The sequence below is a fragment of the Peromyscus leucopus genome, chromosome 15, assembly GCF_004664715.2.
Source record: "Peromyscus leucopus breed LL Stock chromosome 15, UCI_PerLeu_2.1, whole genome shotgun sequence".
Taxonomy (NCBI): Eukaryota; Metazoa; Chordata; class Mammalia; order Rodentia; family Cricetidae; genus Peromyscus; species Peromyscus leucopus.
This window is the reverse complement of record NC_051076.1, coordinates 38,725,361-38,751,799: the sequence shown is the minus strand read 5'-3', so window position 1 is coordinate 38,751,799 and position 26,439 is coordinate 38,725,361. Positions and strand designations below refer to the sequence as shown.

General features: G+C 39.4%; 1 protein-coding gene across 1 annotated transcript in view; it reads right to left on the bottom strand.

Moving 5' to 3' along the window:
- Positions 1 to 26,439, bottom strand: part of Hmcn1 (hemicentin 1) — a 442,116-nt gene that overhangs the window by 252,448 nt on the left and 163,229 nt on the right. Inside the window, exons 5-11 of the mRNA XM_028874743.2 lie at positions 23,464 to 23,635; positions 21,092 to 21,198; positions 12,210 to 12,330; positions 11,060 to 11,323; positions 8,939 to 9,083; positions 5,107 to 5,228; positions 301 to 576 (exon numbers count right to left, since the gene is read on the bottom strand). Coding sequence (XP_028730576.1) covers positions 301 to 576; positions 5,107 to 5,228; positions 8,939 to 9,083; positions 11,060 to 11,323; positions 12,210 to 12,330; positions 21,092 to 21,198; positions 23,464 to 23,635 — 1,207 coding nt within the window. The remainder of the gene's footprint in view (positions 1 to 300; positions 577 to 5,106; positions 5,229 to 8,938; positions 9,084 to 11,059; positions 11,324 to 12,209; positions 12,331 to 21,091; positions 21,199 to 23,463; positions 23,636 to 26,439) is intronic.

Genomic DNA, 26,439 nt, shown 5'->3' with positions numbered 1-26,439 from the left:
TCATAGACTAAGAACTTAAAAATATCAAAACATCCAGGGACAATTTATATAGTCTCTGAAAATGGACATCTGCAACCAGCAGGCCCAGTTATGATTTCAGTAAAGCTGCCTAATTTTTAGAGATATTTTAGTTTCTAGTTTAGTCACTTTGAAACAACAGAACATCCCAAGCATTCTTTGATTCAAAGGTAACTGTTTGGGTAGACACTGTCACCCTTACACGGCACGCTTACAGAGGGAGAAGCTGAAGAAGGAAGGTGAAGGGACACCACTGAGTAGAAGTTGCTAGGAGGACAGTACCTTGCACTGTGAGGAAAACTGAAGCTGCTGCTGATCCACCTTCGCTGGAAACCACACACCGGTACTCCCCAGCATCACCAACTTTCACACTCCTCAGCTCCAGCGAGAGGTTGGCCAAGGTCCTGATTCTTGCTGAGTCTGCTGGGCGGACGTCTCTGCTACTCTTCTGCCACGTCAGATTGTAATCCACAGCACTGATGACAAGACACACCAAAACTGCTCTTTCTCCAGGAGAGACTGTAACATTACTAGGCACTTGGATGATCGGAGGGGGCTCTGTGTGAAATGAGAACACTCAAAATCAATAGACCTAAAACTCAATTTTGCTCACTTATAAATGTGGCTTAAAAACTGTATATATACATGTGTGTTGAAAAATATGTCAGGAAGGTTTCAGTATATACCAGAAATTATTGATTAATGCCTATGTCAATGAGACCCCCCCCCAAATTATCACCTAGTTACAAAATATTTTATAAGGCAATGTACCTGTACATACCAAATTTAAATCTAAGTTATAAATGTGAGAGTTGAATTGGCATAGCAAAAGGATATGGCTGGAAGGGTTTGGGATTACGGAATAAAGCACGTTTTTTTCATTTGTTTTGATAAAAGTAGCACTTACTGGTTGTTTACATTTAAAAACAGATATCGAGCAATTTAAAGAACATAGCACCCAACAGATGATAGACATAGCAAGATGCAACACCATCACCTTTCACAGGGGCTGCATCCTTAGTAGGAAGAAAAAGTACAACAGTAGAGTAAGACAAACACTCCCCTAATAAAGACGAGGAGCAAGTTCATCTTAGAAAGCTGAGTGAATTGATGGGGCAGATTTTAAGAGTACCAGGAAGTCTGCCGTAGTATGGTGTCTTCCAGAAATGACAGGGAAACTACACCCATGTGGCTTTATGGCTGCCTAAACAAGACCCGAACAATGCCAATATCAATAGATATGTTCATGTGGGTCCCATCCCCAGAAGAAGAACTGCAGGCAACTAATGACTGAGAGATTAAGAATTTACCTGCCCCCAGTGATTCAATAATTGGTTATCCTATATCAAGTAGTCAACTCTGAAATCATATACAAGTTCTGAACACAGCTCATGTCTGTCTACTTTCCTCACTTGCTTACAGGTGCTTTTTCCCAGTGAACCCCAATAACATGCTTGCAGCATGCTACACCCCACTCTATTTCCTCTTCCATAAAAGATACAATAAGTGAAATGGCATTTGAAAAATAATATGTGTGAGCCAATGAAATTTGAAATAATGAGATATCACACTATTAGTGCACAAATACATAAAGATAATGAAGATTGCACACATTAACATATTTGTACATATGGAGACAGGAGACTGATGAGATTTTTGTGCCAGCTTATGGAAGAGGCTAAGGTTATATGTTACCAGAAATTATCTGCACCTAGAGCATAAGGAATACACATAAGTAATACCATGATTAAAGTTAGGGTATAGTGATCAGAGAAGGTAGCCCAGTCACAGAGGCAGGAAGCAGAGCATGCATAGGCTGGGGGTGTAAAGCAAGGAACTTAGACCAGACCAGGAGACCAGGATATGCCCTTCTGCATGTATCTCTCCCATGTGTCTACCTGACCATGAATGGGTCGATTGCTCACTCTGGGTTTCTGTTTCTTCGGCTATAAATGATGAGATGATATAATATTGTGTTCAATCCTTCCCTTGTTCTAAAAGAATATCCTATAATCTGAAATTGAGATCGACTCTCATCACTTCTCAGCCTTTTGGCGAAGCAAGTGGAGATTTACTCTTACTGGGAACAGAGAGATGGCTCAGTGTGAAGAGCACTTGTTGCTATTACAGAGGACGTGGGTTGGGGTCCTGACACCCACATGGTGGTTCACAACCATTTGTAACTACAGTTCCAAGGAATCCAATGCCCTCTTCTGATCTCTACAGGCCCTTACCATGCATGTTGTGCACACAGAAACATGCCAACAAAACCTACACATAAATAAGATAAATAAATGATTCTAATTTTTAAACATTTCCTTTCACTGGCACACCTTGACAGAATCCCTATTTAGAATTTCACTTAATGCCAGAATCTTAGTGTGTATGTTTTTTTATTAATAAAAATTCAATACAGAAAATTAACATACCTGTAATAATATTAATCTCCAAAATATCATTAGAAGTAATGGGTTGTGCACATTTGTGTAGTTTTAGTCATTGTTATATCCATTTGTAATTGATAAATGCTTTATAATGCCCACTTTGTATTTAAGATGCAAATTTAAATACCCATCTTCTCTTTCAAACAATCAATAACCAACATTAGAAAAGAACCCCAAAAATCTCAAAAATGTCAATACAACAAAATGCTAAAACAAATGAGGAAACATGCTGGTATAAATTTAACTTTTCTTCAGATATCTATTGGATGGTCTTTGACTTTATATAATAACAAGTATGGTGACACAAGAATATCACAATCCATAATGCTCATTTTCTAATATTTCTTCATAAAACATGAGACTGGGCTATGTAGTTAATCAGCACCTGATTCTAAGATCTGGATAAATAATGACTGTATGGTGGCTGAACAAAGACTTTAACCTAGGCAAAGGGAAGCTGAGAAGCAGGTGAAGGCTAATGGCCAGTACGTTAAGCATTAGCTATCCTTGAAAGAAATGCCAACTCTTTCAATCCCCAAGGAGCCCTTGTCTGCCACTCCTACTCTTAAAATCATTGCCATGACCATTGATGCTTTCTGACTTCTTTCACAAGTGACTAAATGGAAAGAATTCCTGGAAGTTGGCTTGGGAAGGGTCCAGCTCCCTAGTTATGCCACCGACCAGCTGGCACAGAGGATGACTAGTAGGACGGGTGCAACAGAGGCAACAGGAAGTTCCTTGCACCACTGAGCCAGCTTCGTAACAGTCAGCTCACACGTCCCTACTGGCATCTCCCAGTTACTTAGCAAGATGCTCAAATCAACTCGCTCAAGTCTCTTTCCCTCCTGTTCTTCTCTTCATTAACACTGCTGGGAAGAATACTCAAGTGCTCAAGTGTTTGCTTTCCCAGAAGCTGAGGAATGTTGACATAATTCCAGGGCTTTTCATAATTTCTGGAGATGAAAAAACAAATAGTTTGTGATGTATGTCAGCCCGCTAAGCTATTTCAGAAGACAATCTTTATTTTCCTAATAATAAGAGAATACAAGTGGTTTTACTGAAAGAACACGCCTGCCTGATTTACATGCCTCTCTTTCCAAGTTAAGCTTGGACACAACAAACCCTAGGACTCTAAACCATCGTCTAATTAAAACATTTCTTCTGTCTTAAATTATCTCAGGAAAGTACATACTGAAAGCAGAAACAAGCTCTGTGCAGCTTCAGCAGCCATGACACTAGGCTAGGGTCAGACTAGGATACAATTAAGCACAGAACAAGGCAAGGCAGGCATAGAATAATTCAGTTAAAATGAAATTTTTGGGCTGTGAATTTAGCTCAGGGGCAGAGCAATTGCTTAGTGCTTGCCTATGTGAGACCTTGGGTTGAATCCCCAATATCTATATTTTAAAGTATACTAAAATTATAACTGGTTTGATCCTGACCATTGATTATATATCCCAGTCTCCTCCCCCTAATTATTCTGGAAAAATTAAAGGACAATGTTTTTTTCGTGAACGTATTTTACCTACCTATTCATAGGAATTTGCTCTCTGAATGCAAAAGAAAAGGTGTCATGCACGTTTGTCCTTTTTTACACTACACTCTAGCCAGTAAAGCTCTGTGTTCCTAGACCACTTTCAGTTTCATCACGGTCTTCAATTTGGAGGTCAGAATCTATTTGTGAAAACACTGTGATTGATGACATGTGTAAACATGAGGAAAGGAAAGGTGTACTCCTCTTGTTACCCTCAGAATAGATCAATTCTTTAAGTCGTATTTTCTCGAAGGACAATGCCATGTGGTTGTTGAAGTGGTTTGAATGAGAATGTCTCCCATAGGCTCACATGTCAGCAAGCTCAGTGCACACCTGGTGGTCCTGTTTCAGAGGTTTAAGAGGTGTGGGCTCACTGGATACAATGAGTTCATCACTGAAGTGGAATTTGAGAGATAAAAGACTCCTGTCATTTCAGGTTTGCTGTCTGCTGTGTGCTTACAGGTCGGCGAGCTTTCACCTGCTCTGCCTGCACGCATGCCGCTTGGGGCCATGCCTCCCCACCAGGAACCTCTGGAACCATGAACCCAAGCAAACATGGTGTTAGATATAGCAACATCAATAACATCAGTAGGCCCGGAAGGCTCGTTAAGTGGTTAAGAGCAGGCACTGCTCTGAAGCAGACAAGAATTAGGTTCCCAGCACCCAGGTTGGGCAGCTCACCACTGCCTGTAACTCCAGCTCCAAGGGATCTGATGCACCTGGCTTTCTCTGCGGGCATTTACACAGACATACACCACCACCCCACTCACACTTTCTATGAAAAAAGTAAAAATAAAATCCTAAGTGGTAAAAATAATAATAACTATTTATTGAGTGCTTCTACATTCCAAGTTACCTTCTAAGCACCTAGAATGTACCATGGATATTGCTTAGTCCTCTGTAGGATAGACATTCCGCTATCATTAACCTTTTAGAGTTAGGGAACTAAGATGTCAAGGAGAAGACAGACAGGCAGAATGTGGGGGAGCTGGCATCTGTGTTGACAATGTAGTGAAGTGGGTAGATAATCGCAAATGATCCTAAAGAGAATTGTATAAACTCAGGAAGGAGTCATTTCTATAGGCGCACTCACAGACAGGTGACAGTTACCTGATACATCAAAAAACGTCTGTGCCCGTCCGGTCCCTGCGCCGCTCACAGCAATACACTCATAGGGGCCTTCATCAGACAACGTGACCTTTTTGAAATCCCAGTTCACACTAGCCGACTCTCTGAGGACAGGAAAAGAGAAAGCTTTTAGTGTCTGCCAAACAAGAGAAAACTGAAAGCAATGACCAATGATTTTGTTTTTGAAGGACTTGTGCCAACGAACAATGTAAACAAAGTTGGTTGTGAAAACTGCAGATTTTTAACTTAAAAATCACACACCTTTTATATTTTCAACAGAATTATGCTTCTCTCTGTTCTGAGCAAAAAACATATGAGAGTCAATAAGCTGCAGGAATGAAAATTTATCTTTAGGAAATTTTTTTCTGTCTGTATGAAGACATACTTGAGTTGACAAACTCTGATGAAATTTCTCCCGTACTTTACAGTTTGGAGTTGAAAATCCTGATCAAAACAATGATACAAGGTAATTTACAAACGTGAGGTTAAGACAGCAGCTTTTAACTCGAAGAAAATAACTTTCTTAAGTAAGTTACACCTAGAGGTATATATTATATCTGGTTTAGCCTACACATAAAATAACGAATGTGAAAACTGAAAAAAAATACATTAGTTTTATAAACAAACTCATGCATCCATACATTTAACAAATATTGATTTATTCACTGCTAAAATTACTTCTTGTTTTCTGGGACAGTTTAACAAGCAGATATTTAACTATTGCGTTAAAAAGTCCAAAGTGTATAAAAGTAGGCCTTATCCTTTAAAAATATAGTTTAAATATAAATATTTTACATTTCTCTATTTGATCATCTATTGCTATTCATAATCTTTTGTGGGAAAAGATTGAAGATTCATATAAACTGTAAAGACCTCTACAGAGTCAAGACACCTCTGACTGATTTCTCATTGTGGTTTAGGCTCCACATCTCTCTCCATCCAGACACAACAAAGTAACCATGGATAGCTTACTGAGCTCTGATTTCATGGTCAGTCCTGGTATAGGGCTTGGAATATTAGGTTAAGCATAGGTTCTTATCATCAAGAATGTGAGTACTTAAGTAGCCATTATTCTGTGTACTATTGTAGCTTGGGATATTTCAGCTCACATTTCCTGTCCATTCTGTGTGAACTCTGTCACCAGTGGCGCTTTCTGTTCATATCAGAAGCAAACAGTCTCACTTCACTGTGCACTGTCCTGGACCCTCAGGCTCTCTCTCAAACACTTTACAGCAGGACACTAAGCACAAATTTGCAAATGCCTTTCTCTAGGAGGTACTATCAGCCACAGGAAGGCAATAGTTTGGAATGCTTCCATCTCAGCTGTTCTCTGCAATGCCTCCCTCAGAGCTGAGCACACATAAGGTTCATCAAATCTTAGGCTCATGGAAATTTTTGAACAGAAAATAAAAATTCATCTAGTCTTCAGTCCTTCATTTTAAAAGAAAAGTGAAATAGCAATTATTTTGTCTAAGGTCATACAATCAGTTTGCAAATTGATTTAAGAATACTCATGCCGGGTGGTGGTGATGCACACCTTTAATCCCAGCACTTGGGAGGTAGAGGCAGGCAGATCTCTGTGAGTTCAAGGCCAGCCTGGGCTACAGAGTGAGTTCCAGGAAAGGCACAAAGCTACACAGAGAACCCTGTCTCAAAAAAAAAAAAAAAAAAAAAAAGAATACTCTTTACAGCTATCATTGACTTGTAGCCCTCTTATCTATGAACTGCTACAAGAAGGAAAAACAAAAGTTTTGAGACAAGTTCCTACTATGTAGCCCAACCCAGGCTCAAACTTGTAGTCCTCCTGCCTCAGCCTCTCAAGTGCTGAGATTAAAGACACGTGCCAGTATGTCTGACTTAGTAATTCTTTTTAATGTAGCCTTCTCCCTTGACATAAGCATTCTAAGGCTAAAATAAAGAAAGGGGTCTCGAGATGTGGACCTTAGAGCAGGGCAAAGAGCCTGTCCAAGAGACGTGCTCACTGCAAATGCAAACTGACTTTTCTCTGACATTCCCTGACGGCCCAAGTGGCGTGGCTGACACAAGAGAAGATTAAGTCCCATGTTTCATATTACTGGGAATTTATGGCAAAGGCAAGCAAGTGAACTGGGATTAGAGTATCGGTCTATCATCACTCACAACTTAATACATGTCAGCAAGGCCTGCCCCATCTCAGGGCCACAGCACTGGAAACATGAGAAAATGAATTTTTGTGGCTTACCTCCCAGGAATTGTGCGGAATCAATGAGTTAATGTTTATAAAGAATCTCAAGTGTCTTTGAAAGCTGTCACTATTTAAACAGGAAGCAGAGTTACTTTATTTCATCGGCTAGTTATGTGGTCCCATCATCTGATAGCCTGCTCTGTTATGTGGCTGGTTATAAAGCAGGCGACTAAGTAAATCATCAAGATGGTCTCTGTATGGAGCGGGCAGCTGGTAGGGAAGGGAAAACTTTTGGGATATGATTAATTTTCCAGCCACAAGCATTACCCAAAATGAATCTCCATAAAGAGATTATATAAATTAAGACTGTCAGATAGTTAACATCTTATAGAACTATGTTAATGTTGCGTCGGCAGTGTAAAAGATGGCTAAACGTCATTCTTAGATGTTTTTTACTCCCAAATCTAGTCAGGTTTTGTAGCAATTCAAAAGGCAATACATTTTCCAGAAATAATTTTTCTAGCATTTTTTTTCTCAAGATCTACGTAATCGCTTTCAATGAGATTACTTGCATTTATCAATAAAAAAAGGTCACTCAACTTTAGAAGGCAGACTTGGTACCTTCTAGCCAACTCCTGTTGATTTCTCCATGCTGTAGGCACACTTGCTCCTGGTGAGCCATGCCATTCTGCTCTTAGCACACAATGAACTCCTAGGCATTGTCTTCTACCCTTCTCTTTCTAGCTGGCTGAGATCCACACACACGCTGGCCTCATTTCTGCCTTCCCTTTCCCGCCCAGTCACATGGTCCTCGTGCATTTCCATTTGCTAGTGTGTGAAATTCTCCCAGGATATGTGATCTCTCGCCCAGGATATGACCTCTCTCACCATCCTTAGGGGTGCAAATGGCTCTCATCCCGTTTTGTTGTTGTTTTGTTTGTTTATTTGGTTGGTTGGTTGGCTTTCCAGGACAGGGTTTCTCTATGTAGCTTTGGCTGGCTTGGAACTCACTCTGTAGATCAGGCTGGCCCTCAAACTCAGAGATCTGCCTGCCTCTGCCTCCCAAGTGCTGGGATTAAAGATGTGCCCCACCACTCCTGGCTTCTCATCCAGTTTTGAATTTGCTACTTGAAATTGAAAAGCTACATGTTAATAACCTACCGAGCGTTAATATTTCTAATTAAATAATTAGTTGGTGTTTTGTCATAACACTCATCAGATGTGCCAATTATATTACACTTTAAATAGAAGTCATAGACACTTTTAGCCCAAATTCAATGAAGCTAAAGGTTCTAGGGCTCTCCTTTGCAAAGAGTTCCTTCTGACGTTGGCTACCTAACATTGAGTTCATAATTCTGTCTTGCTTGACTTAACTTGGAACCCTCAAATTATATGAAACCCAGACTCTATAAGGCCTAGAATATACCGAATGTATTCTAGAATTTATTACATCATCACGGTATATTTATTATCTGTTTCCTGTCTCCTTCCACTACAACCTGAGCTCCACCAATGCCCAGACTTCTGTCCATTCTGTTAGTGCTGTATTCCAACATGGTAAAGGCAGTAAGTGATTGTCAGGGAAAGAGTAGAGAATGGAATTTCCATGTTTATTGCTATAAACTATTGCTAAAAGGAATGTTCACACACTTGAAGTACTGGTCCACTCCCAGTGCAATTCCATTTCTCACGAAGCTCAAAGTGAAGGGCAAAAGACTCTCAACCGAACAGAGGATTTGGCCTGGCTGCAGGTAGTATCCTGGGGTCCTCGGGGGCATTGTAACTTTGGGAGCATCTAGGAAAAAAGAACACAGGTAAGATAGTCACAGTGATAGTAAACATTTTCTGTGAATCCATCCTCAAGTGTTACATTTGAGTGATTCTGATAAATCATCAGAATTACAATGAATATAAATTACTAAATTTAGTTTAACTAACTCTATTCAAAGCAGATTCATTTCTGGATATTACCACAGGCCCTCACTATGATATTCATCAAATTAAAGACTCCATTGATTTTAAAATGAACAGTTTTCTCCACTACCAAGCTAGGAGAAAATATCAAATGAGCTACATTACATCATCAACTGTAGAATAAATTCTTATTCCAAATATGTAAAAATATGAGAAGAGTCCGCTTATCTTAGAACACAGGGTAATTTTTTCCTAAAAGGAATAATGAGAAGTATTTTTTTTAAAGAATCCAACAAATTTCATACATTCAATATCAGGGCGAAGCCAACTCACTTGAGTGTTAATGTGAGAAAATCTTGAGGTTGGTTCTGTGTTCATGATTGTACAATCACTGAACAATAGCTCTTGAATTTCCAAATCCCAATCTCATACATAACAGATACGCTGCTAGCTCCTGTCCAGCTTTATAAACAACCTTTTGTAGGGCAATCTAGAAGTTACTATGTACAGTCAGAATGGATCATTTCAAAATCTCTCTGGTAGAGATAAACAGGGACCTGGTGCCCCCAAGTCATTACTATCATGTAACCACATTTTTATACAACAGGAGGAACATCAGGAACTAGTTTAGTAATTAACTAACCAACTAATTCAACATAGAATCATCACTATTTGTTCATAGTCCACTATTCATGGAATAGACGGTGCTTGGCCATTGTATATAAATGTTTAACCAACTTAGATAACAAAAGAATAGAGGAGGATAAAAAGGACACTACAATGCCCCATTGATTAAAGCTACCAAATTTTCAAATCTGTAATCAGTAAGACTTATCATAAAACTTTAGAAGTAATATTTAAGTTAAATATGCATACAATAACAATTAGTGGGAAAAAAAAGAGGCCATGAATAGGAAGGAGAGGAGGTGGAGCATATGAGAGCGTTTGGAGGGAGAACAGGGAAGGGAGAAATATTATAATTAAAATATAACCTCAAAAGGAAAAAGATAAAAGTTTACATAAAACAATAATAAACAAAGAAGGTCCTTTTTACAGCGAACTGAGACCATTACAGAAAGTCACAACTTGTTGTAAAGATGAATGGAGCATGGGAGCCCAGCCCCAAAAGATACATCAGAAGCACAGTGCCTGCACCCCAGGCTCAGGGACACCATGGAAGAGGGGATAGGAAGACTGTAAGAGCCAGAGCACCAGGGAGTCTGCTGGGAGAATGTATCTCCTAGAAACGTCAGGGAGGCTACACCCATGATACCTCAACAATATGGCTGCCTAAACAAGACCTGAACAATGACAATATCAATGGCCGTGTTAACGCAGAAGGGGGAAATCGCATTAGATCCCATCCCTAGACAAAGAACTAAAGGCCATTAGTGACTGCTGAGAGAAGAAGAATTAGCCTCTCCCAGGGATGAGCCCCCAATACCATACAAAGTAGTCAGCCCTGAAACCATATACACAAACCAAAGCCACAATAAACCGACTCAGAAGTTGGATCTATATACCTATTCATCTCTGTATGTAACAATAATAATCAAAGAAAAAGAGGCTGTCTATTTGAGAAAAAGTAAGAGTGAACATGGGGGAGGGGTTGGAGGGAATAACAGGAAGGGAGCAGTGACTTACTTACATATTTTAAAATTTTAATAAATACATAAATATATACATATATAATACACCAGAATAAAAAATAAAAGTAAAAAAACACCAAGTTATCTGCATGTAATGCTCATCAATCTGTTGACAGAGTAGTAACATGAAGATACTAACTTTTAGCTTATAGTCCATTTTTTACTCGTGGCATAGTCCCCTTAAGATATCAACATTCCATTGTCTCACCTGGGACAATGCTGGAAAACGAAACACTCGACACTCTCTGGAAGAGATAGTCATCTTTGTCATAGCCTGTCACTTTGAGAAAGAAAGCTTCATCTGGTGGAACAAAGTCAGAAATATTCCAGATGCCGTAAGGTTTTCGATCTGGGTAGTGTTTAACAGGAATCGTCTTAAGAGACCCCCCTGAGATACTCAGAAGTTCGAGGCGATCGACTCTAGCTGGACTGGAGATTCCAGAAGTGTTCAGTAGCACATAGGTAGGTATCCCTGGAAGAAAGAGGCATTGTCATTTACAAGCGGCACACGATTCAGGGTCATCTGTGAAATGAGCACCAGCACCATAGCAGCATATATGCACTGTCAGGATGAATACTATCCATTGCCCTGAAACTGGTGGTCTATATAAAGAAAGACACTTGGCACATTCTATGTGATTATCTCACAGTATTTTAGCCGTTCTTAGGCAGAGAAAATTAGAATTATGACTATTATGTGATAGTTGACTATGTGACTTTTAAAGATTCACTTTTTTATCCTTACTTAAAACTGCCACAATAAAGGTAAGTTAGCAACCATCAGAAAAGGATTCAACCATCAGAAAAGCACAGTATGACTGAGCTTTGCCTTTAGCTGTAAGACAATAAACCTTAGTGGGTGAATAAAATAGGTACAAGAACAAGGTTTAAAAATCACTAATGATTTCATCTTTGAACATAAAGTAATACACGATATCTTTAATTTTCAGCAATATATATGCACTTCATCTTGCCCAAGCAGTTTATAAACTATTAATATTAAAAATTCACAAAGAACTTTTCTTAATGAGGTTATTGTCAACGAGTCAGCTGGGCCGCTCACCTAAAACTCATGTTCCTAGGCCCCAGCTTCTGCAGTTCTGAGTCAGAAGATTGAAGCAGGGCCTGGGAGTCTTAATTCTTAAAAAGCCCTTTGAGATTCAGTTGTCCTTAGCCATTCACTGGTCTTGGATTGTTCTTTGCAAAACACGAAGTGGGCCAAAGAAATAATCACGGTCATGTTAAAGAAAGATGATGTCCTAGTAAATTGCAACTGATTGCTATGGACTTACACAATCACACCTCAGGTGAGGCACAGGTTTCACTAGCACCAACTTAAGAGCCATGTGCACACTAACCTTGCACGGGTCTGCTGAGTGTTTTTTTGAAGTCCAGCGTGGGCTTTTGGGAAAAGCCAGCTCGGAAATCAATAGTGCTGAGACCAGTGATACGAACGGAATGTCTTCCACTGCTGGAGGTCTAAAACACATAACAACAAGCCTAGTCAGCAGCTGGTAACAGCGAACGCCATTGGTGTGTCAAACCACAGAGTGTTTACAACTGATGGGCCGGAGTCACGGCTCTGACGGAGGCATTCTGGCTGAACGTAGTTGTGATTCTCCGTTCTAAAATGCAGATTTTGCAGTGCATGTCTCATGTAGCCTGCTCTAAAGTATAATGCAGGAAGTACGGCATACACAGTAGTCAAAGGTAAAAATATTCAGTTGCTGATAAGTGAAATTTAAAGAAAATCTAAAAGCTCCATGAATTTCTGGATTTTTCCTCTGTTTTCTGCTGTCAAATGGTAGATGTTCAACAGACATTGATGAAATAAGAAACTAAAATTCCCCCCAACAAAATACACTCAAGTTAAATTCTGGAAAATGTTTCCTTGTTCTTTTTTATTAATTTTCAATTAAAATATAATTACATAATCTTCCCCGGTCCTTGCCTCTCTCCGGTCTCTCCCATCTACCCTCCCCCCTGCTCTGTCTCAAAGTTGTGGCCTCTGTCCTCTTTTTCCTAATCATATACATACAAGTAACATTATAGAACTGAGCAGATTGTATTTATATATTTAGGAATATATATACTGTCTCATTTTCTCTGCCTCTGTGACATCACTGTCAGAGTAAGCACAAGAGCTGACAATTTCCCAGATTTTAACCATCTAGCACCCTCAGCCCAGCAGCATTCTAGCAAAGGTGCCTAGCGCTGAAATACAAATATGAGAAAAGCATGGTACTCACACATTGACTACTGGGGGAGGGGGAAGATGGAGATGTGGGGATGCTCAATATAACACAACAAACACAGTGATAGAAAGATACAAAAGAAAGATGAGTTAGCTTGTTCAGCTAAAGGGATGATGCTGGACTAAATATTGAATAAAAGTAAGCACTAAAGTGATGAGCATGTGCATAAATAATAAATGATTTGGATTTAGTTCCCAGTACTGCTTTAGTGGATCTTTCCTGTGGACTCAGTGTATTTAAACTCAATGGTTTACTCAGTTTTATTGTGATCTTCTCAAAGAACCATAATCATCATCGGTAGAAAGATGGCAACTTTGTGGCACTAAGTTGGTAAACAGTTTGCCCAAACACATAAGGTTTGCTAACTATGGAGACAGAACTGTGATTCAATGGCCAAATGCGAGCATCTCACCACAGCATGACATTGTCCACTAGGAATCAGCATTTGCTTCCTGCTCAGTTTCTCTTAAAGGAGACTCTGAGGATCTCTTACATCAGCACCTACACCTATACCAGACCATTTGGGCTGGAGCTCAGGACAGGTGAGGCAAGGTCAGCATTTGGTAAAGATGACGATTTGATATTAAAACCACACCAGTATCCTGTAATTGTGATTACACAGCCTTTCCTTGAAAAGAAAATATGGCAAAGTGAAGGAGCAGGGTGGATCAGAGTCTAGATTTCTGAATTCAAGTGAGATTGCCAGGAATGATGGAAGAGCCCGAAGGGCACTAGAGCAAGCACCATGGAGAGTTCCAAAGGTGGAGGGGAGTTCCAGGGATGGGGGGGGTGTCCTCCTAGGACTTACACTAGCTCAGTTCTTCCTAGCCACCTAGGCGCACTGCAGATGGACTAACTAATTAAGGGTGATGGTTTGCTAAATCCCTGTGTAGCATGAATTGTTAGTACCACCATATCTCCTTTTAAATCTTCATTTGAATTCATATATATATATATATATATATGTATATATATAATTATTTTGTAGGTTAAAGCTCCTTCAGGGTACTAACAATGCTACTCAATAGACACAAATGGTATTTATTCCAAATTCAGTGCTCCTTCCAAAGTACCAAAGACCACAGATAGGAGTTTAGGGTAACAATTTCTAGGTAGCCTTGGACTCTAAGGCGTAGAAGATGATATTATTCTCTAAGTTTGCTGTAGCTGTTGTAGGGTTCTAATGATTCTTTCTGTTAAATGAGTCAGGGAGTGCTGATAAACATTTCTGTGAAAGAAAGATGCTCTATATTTTTGGACTTAAAAAAAATAGGTTAATACATCGAACATGCTAATTTATAGGTCCCAGCTCGATGTCACTTAAAATAATGAGCAAGGTAAGTGTATGCTTGATTTTCCATGAATCACCAAGAGCCAGCTGCAGTCTGCTATAAGGCCATAGGGCCAGTTCTGGTCCACGGATTATAAATAGAGTGTGTCATTTCTGAGTTGAAACAGATCCCTTCCTTTTACTCATTCAGTGCACGTTCTGCTGTCTTTTCTTCTGCCAAAGTGAATAAAAATTTTACAGGTAAAAATTCAAGTGGAGCATCCATCAGCCAGAGTTTCTAAGTGACTGTCTAAAATAGGGCAGTCTGTCAAACTGCATGAATATTAATGAGAACAGAACCTCCTTATATGAAGCCAGTGAGAATTCCTAGTAAAACGAATTGGATTAAAATTTAATTGATAGAGCTGGATTTCATTTCCTGCTCTTAAAGAGTTGTAATGTTTCATAAGACAACAAATTTACTCAAAGCTAAAGTCAAAACAAAACCTACAAAATAATTATATATATATATGTATATATATGAATTCAAATGAAGATACAATATATGGCATATATATTCAAGAGATGGTTATTTAACTAATTAATCTACCCATGTGGCAACAACCCTTTAAACACTGTTTTCCAATTTCTCATTCAGTCATGAGACTATTAAGTAACTATCATGTTCTTCAGACTTTACAAAGTTAAGGAATACTCTGAGATCACACAGATAATGAATGATGGACCTTGAACTAACATAGATATCCACCTCTTTTCAAATATTTGCTCCTAAAGGAGACCCCATTCCTTCCAAATTAAAGAAGATGATTATGTTCACCAATTTTTCATTGAGCACTGCTGTGATACAGGCATTGTGTCAGCCATAAACACACAGCAGCAATACCAGCTCACTCTACATGCCATTCTACTGGGCATTGCCTCGTTGGATGAATATGCCAGAAAGGAAAGAAATGAAGTCGAAGCATAGAACAAAGTCAGTTTAAACACACGCACACGCACGCACGCACTGCGCACGCACTTGTATACACACAAGTTAGTCTCTGCTCAAGTGAACAGATCTCTTTTTAAATAAAAACATCCCATGTAGATAACATTTTGATATTGGAAGGCCAAAATAACTGGATAGTTTTCTAGGAAATGGCTATGATAAAGTGTTCCATTGCCCAAACACTAAATTAATGCTGCAGACAATTGTCTACAGACATTCATAGGCCACCAGGTGAGGATAATTGGAGGACTCTCTTGGGTGGTTCTTTGCAGACCTGAGAGTGCTTTACTAATGACTCTTAACCACACTTATGCCAGTTGACTATACTGTGATTTACAAAACATACTAATTTTCATTAAAAAAATTCAAAATTTAATAAATTAATGACAACACTTTTTATTTGGATACACTAATACTTCCTTGTTTGTAAACTTTATGCAGTTATGCAGATAAACACATAGAAATCATTTACAAAGTTTGCATAGTGGCTTCAAAAATTTGATGTCAGCAAAATTTAGGTACAAGTATTCGATTGATGATGAAATCCTAAGTAGTTAAGACACACGGATATTGAACTTCAGTACAATTTCCAAATATCACAATGCTATGGAACAAAGTACTTTTTACATTTTGAAAAATGTTTTAGATAATTCCATGCATGGGTATCTTCTCGACTCCTCCCTTCCCCCTCCAACTCCTCCAGTGCCCCCCTACGTCTCAAATTCATGACGTCTTCTTCAATTATTAGTGGCGTGTGAGTCTGTGTGTGTGTGAGTGTGTGTGTGTGTGTGTGTGTGTGTGTGTGTGTGTGTGTGTGTGTAGGTATCAATACAACCTGCTGAGTTCATCTCTAAATGTGTTTTTACATTTTAGGGAACTGGTCCCTGGAGAAGACTGAGTCCTTCTCTCTCAGCAGCCATTAGTTGCCTATAGCTCTTCATCAAGGGGTAGGGCCTTGTGAACTGGTGTTGCCATTGTGCATGTATTATTTAGGCAACTATATTACCCTGTAGAAAATACATTAGTATGTACTGAAAATTAATATAACTATCTAAACCAAAATATTTCTTCCAGTCCTAGAAGCTCAATATAGTCACGTGATATGGAATATTCTCTTCTGTACTTAGGGGATTATCTAGGGACAGTTTATCCAAATTTACTTATGGAAACATACCCCAGGGGATGTGTTAAATTACAAGTGATTACACTGATAATCCTAGGCTAATAGAAACATTTGTATTATCTACATCTATTATTTAATATCGTCATAGGGAGTTTCCCTGAAGTAGAAGGAGACAAAACTTGGCCCAGGGAGTTTCAGTGGTAATAGACTTATATTCTATGTAGCTATATATTAGCTACAGCTGTCTGAATGGAAAATTCATATTGCTTCTCAGAAATAAGATCCAGGATTTGTAGTTTCCATATAAATGGAAACTTGAGGGCATAAAACGGCTTTCTCTGCTGTTTTTAATAAAATTTTGTGTTCTTTTCAGTTACTTCTGTTCAGTATGATATACCTACATCAGAGGCAGGTTAAAACATTTGCATCAGTCATATGATTAGAAAAAGGAGTTGACTCATTGTGTAAAAAAGTGCCCCATATCAGGTTAGTTGAGTTAGGGACAGGACAGAGGGGGAGAGTAATAAAAGGGACATCTTGATAGAGGGGACCATTTTGGGGTTAGTAAGAAACTTGGTGCCAGGGAAACTCCCAGGAATCCACAAGGATGGTCCCAGCTAAGACTCCTAGCAATAATAGAGAGGGTGCCTGAACTGGCCTTCTCCTGTAATCAGATTGATGACTACCCTAATTGCCATCAGAAACCTTCATCCAGTAACTGATAGAAACAGATGCAGAGATCCACAGCCAAGCACTGGACCAAGCTCCAGGAGTCCAGTTGAAGAGATGGAGAAAGGATTGTATGAGCAAGGGGTGGGGGGGTGGGGTCAAGATCTTGATGGGGGAACCCACAGAGACAACTGACCCAAGCTCATGGGAGCTCATGGACTCTAAACCAACAAGCTAGGGAGCCTGCATGGGACCTACCTAGGCCCTCTGCAAGTGGACGACAGTCGTGTAGCTTGGTCTGTTTGTGGGGCCCCTAGCAATGGGATCAGGACCTGTCCCTGACACCTGAACTGACTTTTTGGAACCTATTCCCCATGATGAGATGCCTCACCCAGCCTTGATGCAGGGGGAGAGGCTTGGTCCTGCCTCTACTTAATATGCCATATTTTGTTGATGCCCATGGGAGGTCTGCCCTTTTCTGTATGGAGAAGGAGTGGATGGGATGGGAGGGTAGATGGAAGGTGGGGGAGGGAACAGCAAGAGAGGAGGGAGGAGAAACTGTGGTTGGTATGTAAAAAAAAGAAAAATTAATTAAAAAAATAGGTATCCCAAAACATCACAGTAAACTGTTTGCATGATAAAACACAAAAGCAATGGAAGGGCCCCTCCAGTAGATCTAAAGAATGGATAGATTAAAGTCTCCCAACACAATTCATGAGCTGTAGGCTAACTAAATCTGCCACTTTCTTAGATACCATTAGAGTAAACATCAATTTTTATTCATAAATAGTTATATAGCTTTTGTGTAGACACTGTGGCTGCTCTAGTAATAAAACTCTAATTACAATAACTAGAGAGAGAGAAAAATCTCTACAGAAATAATTATGATATAGGAGAAAAATTAATCTAAGAGAGGTATAGACAGCCAGAAGGACAAGATGGTATTTTAGGCCACATTTGACAAGACTTGATGAAAGTGTTGGCATTTGAGTTGAATCTTGGAGGATAGTTTTAAGTCAGAGTGAAAGGAAAGACATTCTAAGAAGGAGGAACTCCTAGAAGGAAAAGAAAGAAACAGGAAAAAAGCAGGGTGTAGTAGTGGTACAGGATTGAAGAATCCTAATAGTCAGATCTCCATGAGTTCGAGGTCAGCCCAGTCTACATAGTGAGTTCCAGGATAGCCAGCCCTACACAGTAGGCCCTACATAGTAAAACAAAACAAAAAGCATGAAGCAAAGGTGGGAATAACAGGAGCAGCTTAAAATTAAATAACTCAGTTGGACTAGAGTGCAAATGTAAGTGATAGAGGATAACCAGAAGAGTGGTTGAGGCCAAATCACATGCCTTCCAGCATCTTCTGGTCATAAAACAGACTGTTTTTCATACTTGGGATAAAGTGCTATTCGAAACATTTAGAAGTCATTATTAATTTGTCTGATAGAGCAGACATCTTCCAGATAGCATAGGGCAAAGGAGATAGCATGCAGGATACACTATCTAATCTCACTTCTCTCCTTGAGAAAGCACACATGGAGAACGTTTGTCATTCACCAGCTGTCCAAAAGGGAGACCCAGTGTCAGCAGAAATATTTATGTTGTAAATGTAGCTCTATTTACTTTGTATCATGCTGATACATTCTTCTGGCATTTCAGCTAACAGAAAAATAATTTTATTATCTGTAAGTTGCACTCCAATGCTTATGTTTTGTTTAATTGTTGCTACCATTAGCTGTAAACCAGGAATGGTGTTGAGCAGAAGAGGGGGTTCTTTGGTGAGAACTAGAATGGATTTCAGGCAATGTGATAATAGATACCGTGCCTTTTTAGCATTCTCTTAATTATAGGAGACTGAGCGTAGACACTTGTCTAAACAGAGATTTTACTGCCTCATCATCTTTTTCTTACTCTCTTTGCTTACACGCTAACCCTTAGAACTCCTCTGTTTTAATTGTCAATTAAACGTGCTTAGTGCACACTAAGCAGATCATATGAAACTCGGCCAAAAGCAAACACTGCAAGTTGATGACTGAATAAATAGACATGCCAAGCACAAGACTAACTGCAGTTATGTTGGATCACTCCTCTGGGCGAGAGTTTTACTAGAGGAAAAACCATTGGTGGCAATCCAGATCACCTGGAAACGGGTTCAAATGCCCCAGAATGAACTATTAAGAAAATGGTACCACTTGCATATGTCTCCCAGGCAACAATGGATACCTTATTGTTACGATTCAGAAAGCAACAACAGAATACTTGACTGCCAACTTAGGGCACTGCTGGCTTAGGTCATGCTTAAATGAAATCATTTGAGGGATAAAGAGACTAAATTCACACAGTTCTTCCTACTATGGGGAAAAAAGCAGACTCAGCATGAGTCACATTTTTGGCACATTGATCAAAATAATGTTAACATCAATTTTAGCCATGTTTATTCAAAACATCATAGTAGAAAAACACTTTATTGCTGCCATCAAGGCATGCAACATATACTGCACACCTACTATGTGTGAGGAACTGGGTTAATAAAACAGGTGTGACCATTTATGATCTGTTCATTGAGAAATTGCCAGATTGTATTTACATTGCCCTATACTCTCACTCAAGATCATCTACTCCCCAAATCTATTCTACCCTTTATAGTATCCCTGCAGAGTATAGAGCTCTGTGAATAAAGAATGTTCTGGCACTTGAAGGGAGGTTACGGTGCAAACTGTAATTTCTTAAAATGAAAAAATTAATTTATATATTCTTTGAAAATCAAAAATCTGCCTGGCATGGAAAATCTTCCTCGAATTCCTGTGGAGCACCACCCCCACCTGCATGTTCGTTCACAGCACCCCTGTAATTTGAATGGTGGTCCCATGAAGACCATTTTATTACTTAGGGAAGTTGAGGTGATGAAAGAGAGAAACACTGTTGCAGGTATCCTCACAAGGATTCTGGAGCAAGGACTTTCTTGCTAGCTGGCTGCTCAGGGTGTTTCTGGGAAGAGGGAAAAGGATGCAGGAAAGCACACCCTCAGTGAGGCACACTCTGTTAAGCCTGCTCCTATGGGAGCATTTGGGGTGAGTTTATGCCTTGATGGTCTGAAAGCGGCTTCTGAGAGTGTTAACACCTCAGCAGAACAACCTTTTCCTGTTCTCAGGGAAACCCTCTCGTACATAAAAACACAGACACCTGAGCTGGAGGAAGGCCAGAACATAATGAAAAAGCTGAGAAACACTGGCAATCACTCAGATTGCCCACCACAGCCAGTTACACACATAATCCACAACAAAATCACATCTCTGATTTACAGTATCCTGCATTTTGACTGTATGTTACGTTCTTGCCTCTGTATTGACTATACGACCCTTCAGATAATTCAAGAAAACAAATGCTTTTTTTAATTAAAGAAAATAATGACAGAGCTTTATAAGAGAAACTGCACTATTTCTTATATATGAGCCTTCTTTCATTTCAGCCCAACCCTGAGGTGTAAAGAACTACCACCTTCACGTGACAGAGGAGGACAGCAAGGGATATCAAAGTTCTGCTCCCAAGCAGTCCAGCCTGCAAGTTTTGTTCAATCCCAGGTAGTTCCAACCAGAGCCCACAGACCTAACTATTGTTCTCCACTGGCTCCATATCTGCTGATTTTGGAAGCAAGGAGTGGATGGTACCATCAGTCCACAGATTTGATGATAGGAAAACTGCCCAAGAATTTTAAAACTTATTCCAGAACATCATTGATGCTCATGGTCATCAAAACAACACTACCTAGCTCATGAGCAAGCTCGAGACCTCCCACACATGTACTTTCATTAAATGTGCTCCTCATGATTGCAAGAATATATAAATAAGCTATTTTATATACTTTATAAAGCATGCCAACTTAAAAATAAAATAACAAACAGACTGTGAAATAACAGTACCTTCACTGTCCACATTCCAGCTTCTGGCTCCTTGACATTCACCACTTTGGCAGAGTTATGGATATTTAACAGCTCATTCAAGCCAAATCCCTTTTTTATCAGCTTCCCTGAAAGACAAAACAAAGGTAAAAAGCACAATTTTTCTCCCAGTTAAAGAGATCAGCCAATTTAACATAAACAAGTCTCATAGTATGATCAGATTTCAAATAACAAAGAGATTTTTTTCTACTAAGTATGTACATATATTATTTAACAGATATTTGTGTCCATAGCTCAAAATATTGTTTTATTTGTATCTAAAATATACGTAATTGTAGGCTTCTAGACACCGCAACTGAAGTAACAGATTCTCATCATCAGTTATGTGTTTGATAGTAAAATGAGAATAACAACTGAAAAAACCATCATGTTATCTCTAAAGCTAGCCTAGAGAACAATTGCCATGTTATGAAGACTTTACATGCAGTCACTAGAGACAGGTAGATTGCATAGGGGCAGAACTCAAACCAGAATACAGGTCTTTCTGGAGATCAGTGCAGATGCTACTAATGTAAGCATCCTGAGCAAGTCTCTGCATGAAGAGCAAGACCTTAACCAGTTTTCCATTAGGTGCAGGAGAAGGCTGTCTCTCAAAGGAGAGCTAAAGAACAGCATTGTAACAAAACACAGGGGACCATCTCCTATCTGCCTGAAATTTACTTCCAATAACTATTAGTTGGGATCTAAGGAGAAAAAGATATAAAATGGAACTGAGCCCTAGTGTTTCACGTCTGGCTTCCCCGTGGCCAATTTACTCAGGTATGTGTTTTAAACAGTCGAAAGACTGACCATCATTGTGAGCCCAGAGGATCTTTAAAGCAGTTGGAACACCACACAATGAGCATAGCTTCTCGGGGTAGCCTGGGAGTTGTCACAGTGGGTGGAATGCGGCTGCAGCAGACAAACGCACAGCCGAGACCAGCTCTTGAAAAGGGGGTTTCACCTCTTTGTAAATTCCAGTGTTTTGCTAGTGTGGATGAGGGACTCTGAGCAATATTTCATACGCTTACAGGAATCATTTCACACTCTTAAAAGAATTATTTGCTTCAATGATGCAAATAAAAAATATAGTTAACCCCTTCCCCTTTGTAAATATTCACAAGCAGAGAAAAGGTACCGGGTAGATACCAGAACCACAGTAGAAATGGAACTGTTTCCTGAGAACCACTTAATACAAATGGGAGGAAAAGCGAGGTTCCTTTATTTTCAGATTTGCTTTTAGTGTGAGTCTCATCGTTTTCAACCAGCAGTAGAATTAGGAAAATATTGTCATAAAATACAAGTGAGAGAAAAGTAAGCTAATACATTTATTCACCTACTAAGAATATACTTTCTTTTGGCAGTACTGGGAATTAAGGTGAGACCCTTATATATATTAGACAAGTGCTCTATCACTAATATTTAACCAGACTAAATTTTATTTATCTATTTGTGCCTGTGTGTGTGTGTGTGTGTGTGTGTGTGTGTGTGTGTGTGATGTATGTGTGGGAGGTGTGCGTGTCAGATATATGTGTGTGTGATAAGTATGTGGTGTTTTGTGTGTGTGTGTGTGTGTGAGAGAGAGATGTATGTGTGAGGGGTGTGTGTATGTGCAATATATGTGTGGTGTGTGTGTGTGTGTGTGTGTGTGTGTGTGTGGTGAATGTATATATGAGTATGAGTGTGATGTATTTGTATGTATGTGTGATATGTATGTGTGTGTGTATGTGGTGTATGTATGAGAGAGAGATGTATATTGTGTGTGTGTGTGTTTGTGTGTGTGTGTGGTGAATGTGTGTGCAGTGTATGTGTGTGGTGAATGTATATTGTGTCTGATGTATTTGTATGTGTGTGTGATGTATGTGTACGTGTGTGTGTATGTGTGTGTAATGTGTGTGTGTGGTATGTATGTGTGTGGTGAATGTATATTGTATGTGATGTATTTTTATGTGTGTGATATATATGTGTATGTGGTGTGTATGTGTGTGTGTGTGTGTATGACGTATGTGCACATGTCTACATGTGAACAGAGGCACATAAGTGGAGTTCAGTGGCCACTTCAGGTTTCAGCTCCGGTCTTTCACCTTGATATTTTGAGTCTCTCATGTTATTAACACTGCTGCTCATGGCCAGTCTCCATGGCTTTCGGGAATCCTCCCCTCCGCCTCTCATTAATTAATTAATAAGTTAATAAACTAACTAATAAGTTAATAACGTTCTCCTTTCAAACACCTTCTACAGTCACTTTTGAAGGCTTTGAACTTATTTATAAAGACAGAATTGATTGACAAAGTGTGCAAACAGTAACTGTGCCTGTTCTTCGTATTTAATAATCAGTGTTTGATTCATCTTACCAAAAGGATTGCGAATTTCAATCGCGGGAGAAGGGCCACTCAGGGACACAGTAACTTCTTTGAGGCTGGGATCAAATGGAATTTTCCAAGTATTTACAGCCTGATGCAAGTGATCGGTGGATAAGAGGTGAACCTTGGAGGCCTGAACTGCTTCTTCCACCCACTTCAGCACCTGTGAAAGGAAAGAAAGGTTTGCAGGTTACCCCACTTCCGGCTCAGGACTGGTTCAGTGAAGCGCTGAGTGGGAGGCACCTCCTGCGCATGTGCGAGGCTTAGCTCAAAGCTCATCCTGAAAGGGCACACCTTCTTCTCTCAGCCTGTGTGTGTTGTCATCTCAAAATAAAACGCTAGCTTAACCTGCGTTCTAATTCCAAGTTTTCCATCTTGGATTAGCATTAACCATTAAACTTCCGGGTTAAACCCCGTGAGGAAAAACCCACAGGGAGTTCCAAATAATCTTCTATATGTGAAGGTAATCTGCTTTTAAAAAGGGATTTGTTCAGGATTTTGTTCATTCTAGGCACAATTTTAAAACCATATCACTTTAGCAGACTGCCAAATGGAATTTGGGTAGGTTTAATATTGTAAATAATATGAAAGTAGTCTCAGCATGCTGTACTATTCTACTTTTGGAAAAAGAGTTGCAGTGTCAACAATATAGTCCTTTCTTACGATAAAATGAATAAATACCCTAGATAATGGGGAAGGCAACCAATAAATTTAAAAAGAACAAAAAAATATTTCAGCTTCAAATCAATTCAAGGAGTGCATAGAAAAGTAGTCCTTGTTACAGGAATACGTTACAAAATTTAATTCTAAAATGGTATGAACATGGCAAACATCAACTTCACATAATTTTTACAACAAACACAATCTCCCATTAGACACATGGTGCGTGTTTAGCTAAGTACCAATTCACCAATCTTAATTCAATCAACTCTCAGTCATGACCACGTTTATCTACGTCACATCAGTGTCTGACGTACCCCTTGAGATCTTAGACCTCCTTGCAGTTAGGCACCGGACCCTAAACAGAACTGACTCCTAAGCAAAGTTAAAGTGTTCAGAAACATTTCTTAAATTTCAGTGTAAGCAGTTATAAGCTAAGTAATCAGGCAACAATACTGAACACTTTTTATTTCCAATTAAAACATTCTTTTCATTTTCCTTACTGTTTTTCCCCCTAAAGAGCATGAAAAAAGGGAAGACATATTAGTACAATTAGCAATGTGAGACGGTTATGTTCATTCTAAAAATAAATGTGTGTTGTCTAAGGTTCTCTCCCAGGTACTTTGTATTGGAGGAAATACTTTTATTCAGTATTTAGTAATAGCTCTTCTCTGTACTAGCATTCGCTGAATTTTTTGATTTTATTATATATCATTTACTTTTCACACATACACCTGACACTGTTCCAGATTTAAAAATCACACATATTTCTGTGTGTATCTAAAACCAGATGGTGTGTGATACAAATATTAAAGGTGACCTGTGTATTAATGGTAAAGAGATTGGTTATTATAATGATAAAATTTATGTATTTTGTTTGTTTGTTTGTTGAGATAATGTCTCAGGTATCCCAGCTGGCATTGAACTCACTGTAGAATTAAGACTTGCTATAACTTTTGATCATTCTGCTTCCACTTGCAAAATGATAGGATTATAGACATACCACCACCACTGTCAGCTTGATAATCTTCTTAAATAAGAGGATGCAGGAGGAAACAAGGTACGCTTGTTGAAATATGGGAGCACCATCACACTACTCCCACATAGCTGACACTAAAATATTAGTTTGTACTTCCCCAGATAAATATTATTTTCTTCCTCTGATTATGTTTCAATAAAAATGTCACAGGCAAATAAAACAATCTGAAAGACAAGTGGTTTTGATAAATAAAGAAAAAGGCAAATTCATACTAGGTAGCAGGGAGGGTATGAACAAATGTACAAAAAGACTACAGATAGGCTAGAAACAGGAATGACTCCATCTCGGGAAGTGTTCAAATACATGACAAGCTGAAGTATTCAAAGCAGCACACACCAGAGACACCGCATATCCTTGTTTATTGCAGTACTGCTCACTGTAGCACAGATGAATGGAAAAAGAAAATGCAGTATGCATACCCAATGAAATCTTATTCACGAGGGAAAGCAACTAAAATTGTGCCATTTTCAAGAAAATGGATGGAACTGGAAGATCATTGCGTAAAGCATAAATCAGCCAAACTCAAAGACAAATATCACACGCTTCCATATGTGCTAGCTATAACACACACCACACACACACACACACACACACACACACACACACACACACACATGAAAATGGACTATGCAGGTGATGAAGGGGTCTGAAGATGGAAATGAGAAGAAAGGATAATGAAGAAGGAAAGAAAAATATTGCTTGTTTTTCTCATGTAGATTTTAGATTTAAATACACACACATTCATGCATGTATGACACAAAAATAGAAAGAAGCCCATAGGGACACAGAAAGGGACCGATAGGAGAGGAAATGGGAGAAATAGGAAGACACTGAGGGGGAAAATGTTAACAAAGTAAAATTATATGTGTGTCCATATATATATACCGCTGAAACTGTTCATTTGTACACTTAATGAAAACGTAAAAGAACTGGGAGAGATGTTCCCATTATCCATCTGTCTTGTGGCAGTATGGGTGGGGGAGAGCTCCTCCACACCCTCACCCACCTATCAATGCCTGTGGCAGGTAGGAAAGCTGGCCCTGTGGTCAGAAGAGTGGGAGAGCCGTCCCTGACCCTCATCAGCTGCAACATTTGGGAGGACAGGCCCTGCTGCTGTGGGATGGTCTGTATGTCAAATTGCTCTGATTGGTCAATAAATAAAACACTGGTTGGCCAGTGACAGGCAGGAAGTAGGTGGGACAAGGAGAGAGGAGATTTCTGGGAAGCAGAAGGCTGAGGCAGAGAGACACTGCAGCCACCGCCATGAC